This window comes from Oncorhynchus mykiss, chromosome 18 (genome assembly GCF_057628025.1).
Source record: "Oncorhynchus mykiss isolate SJ-2025 chromosome 18, ASM5762802v1, whole genome shotgun sequence".
Taxonomy (NCBI): domain Eukaryota; kingdom Metazoa; phylum Chordata; class Actinopteri; order Salmoniformes; family Salmonidae; genus Oncorhynchus; species Oncorhynchus mykiss.
Window position 1 is genome coordinate 37,928,617 of NC_143039.1, and position 12,498 is coordinate 37,941,114.

At 39.9% G+C, this 12,498-nt stretch overlaps 1 protein-coding gene across 1 annotated transcript in view; it reads right to left on the reverse strand.

Moving 5' to 3' along the window:
• Positions 1-664: 664 nt before the first annotated feature.
• LOC110495979 (NALCN channel auxiliary factor 1-like) overlaps positions 665-12,498 on the reverse strand; it is an 81,259-nt gene continuing 69,425 nt past the window's right edge. Inside the window, exons 2-3 of the mRNA XM_021571549.3 lie at positions 7,166-7,337; positions 665-3,838 (exon numbers count right to left, since the gene is read on the reverse strand). Of these exons, the coding sequence (XP_021427224.2) occupies positions 3,510-3,838; positions 7,166-7,337 (501 nt within the window). The 3' untranslated portion in view covers positions 665-3,509. The remainder of the gene's footprint in view (positions 3,839-7,165; positions 7,338-12,498) is intronic.

Below are 12,498 nucleotides of genomic sequence, written 5' to 3' on the forward strand. Positions count from 1 at the left end.
CTGTGTCGTTGTATGTATCGAACTGCTTTGCTTTATCTTGGCCAGGTCGCAATTGTAAATGAGAACTTGTTCTCAACTTGCCTACCTGGTTAACCAATTTAACCTACCTGGTTAAATAAAAATCGCCACTGGACAATTTATATTGACCCCACCTCTTCTACACTGCTACTCAGTGTTTGTTTGTTACCTATGCATAGTCACTTCACCCCCACCTACATGTTCAGATTATATCAACTAGCCTATACCCCTGCACCCTTAGCGGTGCCCCCCTGTATGTATGTCTTATTATTGTTATTCTTATTGTGTTACTTTTGACTATTTTTTATTTTAGACTAGCCTTGGTAAATATTGGTTAAGGGCTTGTAAATAAGCATTTCACGGTGAAATCTACAGTTGTTGTATTCGGCGCATGTGGCAAATACATTTATTTGTTAACCCTGCACCTGTTGCAGATGCAGAGTAAAACTGGCCCTGGAAGTTTACTTGTTTACCAAAAAAGTGTCGGGTGACCTCTTTGTTGTTGTTATTGTTTGAATCCCAGATTGCCCACTTACCACAGAATGTTGGCCAAATTTAATTGGTCTGGCTATAGGCCTATAGTCAGGTAACTGTGGTCAATGGTACGAAATAAACTACAATCCAAAAGAAGCAGTCAACAATCATATTTAACATAGTTTTATTTATTTTGAACAAAATGTTAATAAATGTGGCTGCATTTCTCTTATGTTCAAAAAAGATGATGACTTTCGAGACGCATTATAAATTATTTCATCAAACTCTTTTGTAGAAAAAGAAAAGATAATTGCACTAAAGCATCTATCGTATGATAATATGACAATAGTAAGATAAGGAATCTGTGTAATTTTTTTTTACAATTTTCTTTTTCTTCATTATTTTCCTTGCACACACCTATCACACCTTTTCCCAATCTTCTCTTTCCTACTGATCTGACATACAATGCTGTAGACAGTTCTTAACAAGGTACAACATTAAAAGGCTTTATAAAGCATACATAAAGTACTCATAAGTACTACAAACTGTAGATGCTTATAAAGCCTTTACAAGTTGTAGTTTGTTTGAAGTGAGACCATTAACAGAAAATGTAACCAAAAACAAGAAAAACAAACACAAGAAGCTTCCCCTAAATACAAAAACAGAAATCTCCAAGAGGTGGACATCTTGAATATCTCACTTCTCTAGGACATATTTACACCAGTAAACACTCCAGTTGTTCAACTGAAGTACAATGCATATGGCATAACATGTCATTCAACATTGTATTTTTTTTCCAGAAAAATAATTACACAACCATTGTGCAGACAAACTCTCTGTTGAATCACAAAAACATCAGTTGTATCACAACCATTGTGCCAAATGTGTTGTACATCAGTTGTGCAACTTGAGTATGTACGGGGCCAGACAAGGGTAGGACATCTGCATAGATCCACAAGGTTCAGATCATGAATGTTTGGGGGAGTTTGTGGGAGATTATTTCTACAGAGAGGGGTACATCCGCTGCTGTCTTTTGGGGGAATAAAGTAAAGGTGAGGGAAACAATAAAGTAATGTTGTTCATTGATTGCTACAAAGAACAGTTCACCTCGATGAGTGTCTGTGAGAAAATCAACTGTTACGAGAACCTAAGGGGAAAATAATGTGAAAAGGCTAAAACACATAGACTTTCAGGGTGAAGTTTTCCCTAGGTAAAGATCTAGGATCAGTTTCCCTCCTACAATTCTAACACCTACCATTAGTGGGTCAAATGCAGAACTGACCCAAGATCAGGGTCTTGAGGAAATGTCACCTTAATCGATTGATGTCTTCATGCCCGAGTACGGTTGACTTCAGAGTTATTCCGGCAGTACCGATTATATGTACGTGTAGAAAAAACAAAGGTGCCATAATATGCGCTACTCAGTTGAACGGGAAGGATAAGACAGGGATGTCAAGGTCAAAGGTGAAAGCATAAGGAGCCTATCAGATTTCTTCCCAAATGTGCCATATCAATGAGTACCGGTTAGCAGCAGTCACACCAACGGAAGGAAATGCAGTATGTAGAGCCAGCCCTTGAGAACTCCTTACCTTCACACAAACGCCTACTAGCTAAGGCCTTAGCTCTGTGTAAAGATACAAGGTGATTATCTTGGTCACAATGAGGTCAATAAGGTCAAATAGAGACACACAGGAGAGGGTATGATTGTAGAGGGTATGTAAAATTGTGTCAGTTTTCTGTCAATTGTGTTGAGCATTTGATTGAGCTTGTCTGGAGATGGGAAAGATTTTCAGTTATACTTTTGGGACAATCCCATTGGTTACATTGCGCCAGGCAAGCTCAATCGAGTACAGCTAAAATATTTCAAAGAGAACAACTACTATTTGAACCCAGGTCTTGTTACACCTCTCCCACTGTGTGAAGTGAACTGGCTGTAATGTACCAGATGTACCAGAGCCTTATATTGAGAAATATATGAGTCAAATATAAAAGCCAAACATACGGTTCTTGGATGTACTGCTTTAGAAAAAGTCAATCTAAGCCAAGAGGTCACTTAATTTGAGGTAAATTGAGCTTCGTAAATCTGACGTCCCCTTTGGGCCCATCACATGCAAACGCACGGACACAGGATAATGAGAGAGAAAATTATTGGCTCAAATAATATGAACTCGGAAGTACACTGAAGTCCATCGGTGGGAATATTTTGAATCCAAGTGACAAGACCTCCACTGCTACCCTATTCACACTACTGAGCCGAACTAAAATGAGCTGAGCTGTACTGTACTTCACTGGCCTGGTTACATGCAACCGTGTAAGGAGAATAATCCAAGTGAGCACAATACGGTTCAGGTCGGCAAAACAGTGTAGAAAGGTATACTACACCTGCTCTTCACTGGCTCTGTATTAGAGTTATATGTAATGCCATGAGAGAACCCTGATATGACTGAAATGTTCTATGTATCCACCAGGACAGGGGGGATCAATAAGTGTTTACTCTTTCTGTTTGTGAGTGTTTGAGTTAAGAATATTGTTAGCATATCCAGGAGCAGCTAAATGTTACTGGTTAAGAGAGGGGTGGATAAAAACACACAGGTTGGTGATACCTTTTTCAATATTCTCTGCCTCTTATGTGTTCTAAGACAACCCACTCACATTCCAACAAACTCCACAAACAACTGAACCAGGAGGAGAAAAAACAATATAGTACATCCTGAAGAAACAAGAGACTGAAAAGGTGAACTCAGGTTTAGATTGACACGGTGATATGATATTGATCTTTTGGTCTGAGATGTGTTGGCCCCACCCACGTCGTCGCCTCACCACATGACTACAATGCCCAGCATCCTTTGCTCCCGGTAAATTGCTCTCACTTCCTGTGGCCCAAAGAGGCTTCGACAGCATATACCAGGGACCTTCCAGGGTTCTTTCTGAACAGAGAGCCAGAACTGGTCAGAACCGGTTTTGCAACTCACTCATTCCCAAATAAAACATTGAGGTTTTTTTGCAAATTTTTTCCATTATTCCTCACTGGAGGAGCTTTCCTCCAGGGGGAAAATGGCTGCCACACCGACGACCCCAGAGGAATTGTGGGATGCGGTGGTAATGGTGACTACGGTGTGCAGAAGAACAAAGACCAGCATGCACAGCTTCAGCCGGCCGCTACTGCTGCACTGTCTGGTGGGTGTGGCGGCCGAGGTGACTGATGTCGATGCCCCCTGTTGGTGATGGCAGGAGGGAGTTGGAGTCCTTTTCAGCGTCCCACGAGAACGGTTGTCCGGTTTAGAGTCCCACCGAACGTCGCAACACTCTGCCTGGCTGTTGGGCTGCCCATGGCTCCCGAGTAGCCCTGTGGGGGACGAAGAGAGTAGTGGGTAAACACTGATATAAGCCATAGATGCTCATGTCTCTGTGCATCCCTCTCATGCATCCCTGTGTGTCTGTATCATCCATGCCTGTGTCTGATGATGATGACAAACCCAATTTCCCCAATACCAATAAAGTGTATTCATTCATTCAGATGACCCACAATAAGCTAAATAAATGACCCAGCCTAGTTCCAGCCTTACTTGCAGTGTGGTATTGCAGTGTTTTGCTGAAATGTATCACCAAAAAAAAGACAGATGACCATGTGCATGAATACCAGTCAGTATGCACGTTTATCCCAGTCTTCATATGAATAAACTATCAGTATCATAACCTAACATTAATGATCCTTTATTGAACTCTAAATTAAAAAAGACGTAAGTGACAGCGACTCCATACTGCAGCACGGTAAATATAATCTACACCACTGCCCTCCAGGACCCCTACAGCGCCCGATGTCACAGGAAGGACAAAAAGATCATCAAGGACAACAACCACCCAAGCCACTGCCTGTTCACCCTGAAACCATCTGGAAGGCGAGATTAGTACAGGTGCATCAAAGCTGAGACCGAGAGACAGAAGCTATTTTTCAACCTCAAGGCCATCAGACTGTTAAACAGCTGTCACTAACACAGAGAGGCTGCTGTCTACATACAGACTTATAGATAGATCACTAGTCACTTTAACAATGCCAATGTAATAATTTGTACATATTTTGAATTACTCATCCCATATGTACAGTTGAAGTCGGAAGTTTACATACACTTAGATTGGAGTAAAAAAAAAACTAATTTTTCAACCACTCCACAAATCTCTTGTTAATAACAAACTATAGTTTTGGACAAGTCGGTAGGACATCTATTTTGTGCATGACACAAGTCATTTTTCCAGCAATTGTTTACAGACAGATTAATTCACTTATAATTCACTATATCATTCTGGTGGGTCAGAAGTTTACATACACTAAGTTGACTGTGCCTTTAAACAGCTTGGAAAGTTCCAGAAAATTAAGTCATGGCTTTAGAAGCTTCTGATAGGCTAATTGACATCATTTCAGTCAATTGGAGGTGTACATGTGGATGTATTTCAAGGTTTATCTTCAAACTCAGTGCCTCTTTGCTTGAAATCATGGGAAAATCAAAAGAAATCAGCCAAGACCTCAAGAAAAACAATTGTAGACCTCCACAAGACTGGTTCATCCTTGGGAGCAATTTCCAAATGCCTGAAGGTACCACGTTCATCTGTACAAACAATAGTACGCAAGTATAAACACCATGAGACCACGCAGCTGTCATACTGCTCAGGAAGGAGACACATTATGTCTCGTAGAGATAAACGTACTTTGGTGCAAAAGGTGCAAATCAATCCCAGAACAGCAGCAAAGGACTTTGTGAAGATGCTGGAGGACACAGATACAAAAGTATCTAAATCCACAGTAAAACAAGTCCTATATCGACATATCCTGAAAGGCAGCTCAGCAAGGAAGAAGCCACTGCTCCAAAACCACCATAAAAAAAGCCAGACTAAGGTTTGCAAATGCACATGGGGACACAGATTGTTCTTTTCGGAGAAATGTCCTCTGGTCTGATGAAACAAAAATATAACTGTTTGGCCACATCTTTATGTTTGGAGGAAAAAGGGGGAAGCTTGCAAGCTGAAGAACACTATCACAACCGTGAAGCAGGGGGGTGGCAGAATCATGTTGTGGGGTGCTTTGCTGCAGGAGGGACTGGTGCACTTCACAAAATAGATGGCATTGAGGGAGGAAAATTATGTGGATATATTGAAGCAACATCTAGAGACATCAATCAGGACGTTAAACCTTGGTTGCAAATGGGTCTTCCAAATGGACAATGACCCCAAGCATACTTCCAAAGTTGTGGCAAAATGGCTTAAGGACAACAAAGTTAAGGTATTGGAGTGGCCATCACAAAGCCTTGACAATTTGTGGCAAAACTGAAAAAGAGTGTGCGAGCAAGGAGGCTTACAAACCTGACTCAGTTACACAAGCTCTGTCAGGAGGAATGGGCCAAAATTCACCCAACTAACTGTGGGAAGCTTGTGGAAAGCTACCCAAAATGTTTGACCCAAGTTAAACAATTTAAAGGAAATGCTACCAAATACTAATTGAGTGTATGTAAACTTCTGACGCACTGGGAATGTGATGAAAGAAATAAAAGCTGAAATAAATCATTCTCTCTACTATTATTCTGACATTTCACATTCTTAAAATAAAGTGGTGATCCTAACTGACCTATGACAGGGAATGGGATTAAATGTCAGGAATTGGGAAAACTGAGTTTAAATGTATTTGGCTAAGGTGTATGTAAACTTCCATCTTCAACTGTATATACTATTTTTATACCATCTATTGCATCTTGCCTATGCCGATCCATATAATTCTATATTCGTATTCCATCCCTTAGATTTGTGTGTATTAGGTAGTTGTTGTGGAATTGTTAGATTACTTGCTTGATATTACTGCACTGTCGGAACTAGAAGCGGAAGAATTTCGCTACACTCGCAATAACATCTGCTAACCATGTGTATGTGACCAATAAAATGTCATTTGATTTGATGTCACGACTTGTGTAATCTCTCTAATCTCATCAAATGAGTATCAGAAAATGGGGATCTCAAAAGGCAAAGCCTACCATTTAATCGCTGATGCACAAGTAATACAAAGATATCAAAGGCAGCTCTAATTACGGTATTGAAATACTTAACGTTTTTGGGGCTGGGGGAGGAAATGACAGAGCACCCCACTGATATCAAATCAGGACAGGGCAGGTCATGTTATTTTGGTTCTGTCTTGATCACTGTGGAATATTAAAATACTACTCTGGAGTTGTACCCCATCACAGTGACTGTCTCAGCAATACACTTTACACAGAGGGAAGTGTCATTGATTTTACTAACACTGCCTTATATGTCCACTAGATGTCGCTAGTGACAAGGACATTATTGGCTTGAGTACCAGAGTTCAAAACCATACAACTTTATCGATACCACTGAAAAGTAATTTTACAAGGGATCATCAGGGGCACAAGAGCACAATTAAATATATCCTGCAACATACAATACCATCTAAATTCCTGTCAGTGGACATAGGAGTGCAAATAAATTCCTACAATTAGTACATTTCAAAATTAATTGACCCAAGCCCATCTATCCTAGATCCATGGTGCATCTCAGGTAAACAGCATAGCCCTAGAGTGGATATACGACCACCCGTATAAGCTGTGAATACAAATCACACTTGATTGATTGACTGACTGATTGATTGATCAGTCCATACCACCACACCCACCTGTACATATGAAGCTGGGGCTTCCTCCGTGGATGAGATCGTCGTTGTCCGGTAGTATGAAGGGACACCTCTGCTGAACCTCAAGGCAGTACTGGAGACAAGGTACTGTCCTTCTACAATGCCTCTGTGTGGTGGGGAAATACTGTGCACACAGCCACGGTTTGTAGGCAGCCTGAGAGGTAGAAGATAGAAGTTAGTTAAACCAAATCAAACCCATATGTAAATTCAAACAACTTAAAGGGGAAGTTAACTTTTAGCACATCATAAATAAGCAAACTATTACTTTGACATCAAGACTAAGCTATGTCTGTTCAAAAACAAAGATCTCAGTTGTCTTCTGTTTGGCTCTGAATGTTATTAAATAACATCCATCCTATCTTCAAAACTAGAGATTTTTCAGTACACATATTTCCAGAAAAAACTATAGGAATTTTTCAGAAACAGATATTTAACAATTTCTCACAGATCTTGCAAAATCCCATTTGATGTGATTCAGCCTTATAAATTGATTAGTGTTAGAGATACATAACTGTTTAAAAGACAACCAGATGCCAATCATCAATTGTCAATGTAATCCACCCATGACATGTGACTAAATCATATTTGTTGTAATTAGGAGTGCTTTTATTTAAAGTATCTCGAGGAGAACAAGGAGTTGTGGCAGTGTGCCATTGTTGAGCTATTTTGGTAAATACAGAGACAAGGTTCCTCTTATACTACTTGTACTTATTTCCTTCCTCTTATACTACTTTCATACTTACATGATACCTAAAAGGAGTATATGAAAACAATATGAAAAGAATAGCAGAAGGTATAGAGTTACAAAATTCCTGTAACTTTCCCACATTTTCCCAGTTTTCCCATAATACTGGTTGGAGATGATTGGTATTAGGAAGGAAAAAGCAGGAAGTAGCTTATGGCAATCCTTCTTATGGAAAACTGGGACATTTTTTGGAAAGTTACCAGAATTTTACAACCCAAGGAAGGCTGGGTGGGGTTGTTGCCATATCACTTTAAAATGTCAAATTATGCAGTATCAGAATCTAAAGAAAGGAAGAAAATAATTTTTGAATTCAATGATTCTACTAATTACTGTTCAGTACATTGTATTTGGAATCACCTGGGCCTGTGTTCATAAAGCTTTCAGTTCTTCAGCACTCCTACTCTTGCTGCCATTACCTATATACAACCAGCAGAGGAGAATGTCTCTTCCTAATTGATCCTCAGGATGAGGTTCTCTGCCCCATAAAGTATGACATTTACAATAGTACATAAATACATTTTCATATTGGTAGTCCCAGCGGGAATTGAACCCACAACCCTGGCATTACAATTACCATTCACTACCAACTGAGCCACACAAGACCTTTCATAGTGCTGCTAATGCCAATGTACTGTACAACCGACTCTGCCCTTAAACAAATTAATGGCCCCCATCCCCCAGTGCAATCTCCCTTTCTCCCAGTAGACGACACCACCTTCACACAAAAATGCATAATGTACCTATCAGGAATTGACTATTAAAAAAAATGAAATCACATACACATATTTAGCAGATGTTGTTGCAGGTGTAGCGAAATGCTTGTGTTCCTAGTTCCAAAAGTGCAGTAGTATCTAACAATTCACAACAATACACAAACATCTAAAAGTATCACATCCAGCCCTGATTGGGAGTCCCATAGGGCAGCGCATGACTGGCCCAGTGTCATCCGGGGTAGGCCGTCATTGTAAATAAGAATTTTTCTAAACTGACTTGCCTAGTTAAATAAAGGTGAACATTTGAAATATTAAAAATAAATAAAATAATGGAATTAAGAAATGTATAAAGGAATGTTGGAGTGGCATTGACTAAAATACAGTAGAATAAAGTATATGAAATGAGTAAAGCAGCATGCAAAGTCCAAGATCAGCGACTTCGTTTTGTTGACGTTGAGAGTGAGGTTATTTTCCTGGCACCAATCCTCCAGGGCCCTCACCTCCTCCCTCTCGTCATTGCTGGTAATCAGACTGTTTAATTTGTGTTTCAGTGGATTGGTATATCTAAGCCCACACAATAGTAAAGGTCAAAGTTTCCTAGGAGTTATAGTGTAAATTAGTCTTTGAGCATGCTAAACAGCGATAATGATGATATCGACCCGAACGGCCCGCATCATTGGCTGAGAGCCAAGGTCAGAATTTAAGTGCCACTTTTTCCAATGGCTTCAGCATGGCCAAGCTCCATTCAGAGGATAAACAACAAAGAGTGGAAAAAGGCAAGTGATTAACAACTGGTGCAATGATATTTGTCATGTTCAGGAGTGTGCAAAACACTAAATGTTGCAGATAGAAATGCCACAAATAAAGCAGGCATTATTCCTTACCCTAAATATACTGTATGAGAGGCATGTCTGTTCTCATAATGTGATGATCGCATGCATAACTGAACATTCCATAACATTGTGCCATGCTGAATTTGGCACTGGAGTAACCTGAACACAACTCTAGCTCATAAAAGAGATAAAGAATAGTTTACCAGAGAAGAAAACATAATCACCACTCATTCTCCATCTGTGACGTAAACGGTACAGCACTCCTTTACATTACCAAACATAGGGGGTTTTGAGCACAAGCTGCATTTGAATGAGAAGCACATGCACAAGCGCACACACACACTCACTCATCTATTCACACACCCTCATCTATTCACACACACCCGCAGGAACACGGTTAGATAAAGCTATGTCTGTTTTAACTGTGAATAAATATACACCAGTTTTCCCAAGGACATCACTGTTTCAGCACCACGGACAGCATCTATCAGGTTACATTAGACTTCCACCAGACCGACTCTAAAGCGGCACTGTCCATTTCAGCATCATGAACAGCTTCGGCCAGGCCTGCCACAAAACTGTCTGTAGTGTTCATAGAGTTCCTGTGCCATTATGGCATCTGTGACATCATGGGCAGTACCATTGTGGTACCATTCTTCATTTAAGGTAGTCCATTTATTTCTTATTTTGTGTTTGAAAAAGTGTAAAGCTAATATTGGTGAATCACAGGAACCTACAGGGCTGGAGTCCTGAACCAGATATTGTGTGTCATTCAATTATTATGGCCATTTGATGGTGGTCCTGTGTAGCCCATTAGGTAGAGCATGCCACTTGCAACGCCAGGATAGTGGGTTTGATTCCTGGGACCAACAAAATGTATGCACACTTGACTGTAAGTCGCTTTGGAGAAAAGTGTCTGCTAAATTCCATGTATTACTATATTATGATGGTAATATAGCTTAAAGCCATACGTTTTAGTCCCGCAGCCGTTATTTTGAAACGAAAGCAAGGCTGAGGTGGGAAATCCTAGGGGAGAACCCCAGAAGTCAAAACCACAATTGTGTGGACTTCTCATTTTACAAGTTTGAAGTTTTAATGTCACGTGCACATAGTTACAACTGTTGCCGGCTATAACATCGACTTATATCGATATATGAGCAGATGAAGATGTCAGACTGCCCAAGGCAGTCCAACTAAAAGGTTACAGTAAATTAATCGGGAGTTACATTCACAATGTACAAGGTAAGATTATGTATATAACGTAAACTCACGTAAACTCGTACATCGCCTTGGTCCGTACAATTGCCCTTATTTTAGCGCCCCAAAAACGTAATACTTCCAGATCAACTGTAATGTCAATACCATTGTAAAGCACAATTTCTCCCCTTTCCAACAATATCAATTACATGACCTAAATCCTGCCCGTTTCTGCATAATTCAAGTAGGCAATGAGCCCCGTCGGATCTTTTTAAAAATGGCGTGTGGGGAAGCGAAACTAATGCGTGATAGTGAGAAGGAGAGTGAGGAGAGTTGTGTGGGAAAATTGCTTTTTTTGACTCGATCTGTCCAACTATCACCTTAAGTTGGACAGATATAAATAAAACACTATAAAGAGTTTATATAATGTGTCATTACATACCTATTTGAAGGTTTGTGTCGAATTTGAATCGGGTTTTTAGGGTGGTGCAGAAGTGATCTTACAAGTAAACAGCGGCTTTGAGAATGATGATCGCATGCAATGATGCCAAAAGAAATGATTAGGTATCCCCCCTTACCCCCGTCACTGTCCATTTCTTGTTTTTAAAGGATGAGAGAAGTGCTACACCTGGTGGAGAGAGATTGTAAGACATAAATAGTTGCTTTATGCGTGCTGTACGTTACGACATGACACATCAAGATGTAATGGAGGGTCAGTTTTTTCAACTTTTCTTCAATACTATAGAGCCATTACCATGTTGATCAACGCTTGAATAGAAACCTAGTTCACACCCACGATTTTGCCGTCAACACAGTCGCTACAATCCCATCAGTTTTCTTTGTGGCCTCGTTTGAATGTTGCGGTTGCGCACATTTGTACGGAATGGGGTGAGTTTACGTTAAGTGTTTTTGCAGCCAGTTTGTTGCTAGAGCTCAGTAGCTAGCTAGCTGGCTATAGCTAATGTAACGTTGTAGATTGAAAAAGGTGTAAAGTTGATATGCTAACATAACTTCATTGGTAAATATTACTGAATACTTTCAGGTACAACCTGGTACAGGTACAACCTGGTACAGGTACAACATACAACCTTTGTAGTTCAGTAGTTGATGTTCACTGTTGTTGTTGTGGTTGTGCTTGTCATCTTGACTTGTCCAATGGTTTCACAGTCAGGAGGAGTGAGGCAGGCAGGTGTAATGTGAGGGCGAGGTCCTTTCGCTCAATGCGAAAGAATGAGACTCCGTACATAATTCAGATCGTTTGCTGGTCAGTTAGGTAAGCGGGGTTGTCAATTGAGTATGGCAATTTCTACTTGCAAGTGTGGTGGTATGCATTCTAGTCGTGTGCTGGGATGCCATGAACCACGGAATCCACATATAGAAGGTACTGCATGTATGTAAAAACCTACCCAATTCCCATTTGAATTTGAATCCAGAAAAATGTAATACTAAAATAATCAATAGTCACTCAAAAATGTAGCAGAAATGACATCAACTTTATATTCAGCAACATTATTTCAAATCTGCATGCTAAACGCCCTGCTGAAATGTAAATTGATTATGGATCTTCAAATAGATTTAATAGACCCAAATTGAATAATTTTGGCCCTACCAGTTACAATAAAATGTTTTTTGTTTTTTAAACCTAGCACTACTGAAAACCCTAAAATCTATGCAATAATCAAACATTTCAGCTAAGTAGCCTTTTTTGCATTGTTCTTCTTTTGGATTCTGCTTTGTTATAGCTTATAGAATTGTATGGACAATCATTATCATTATTATGTTCTTATTTCTGTGTCCCTTATGGTGTATTAAAATAAATATTAGGTT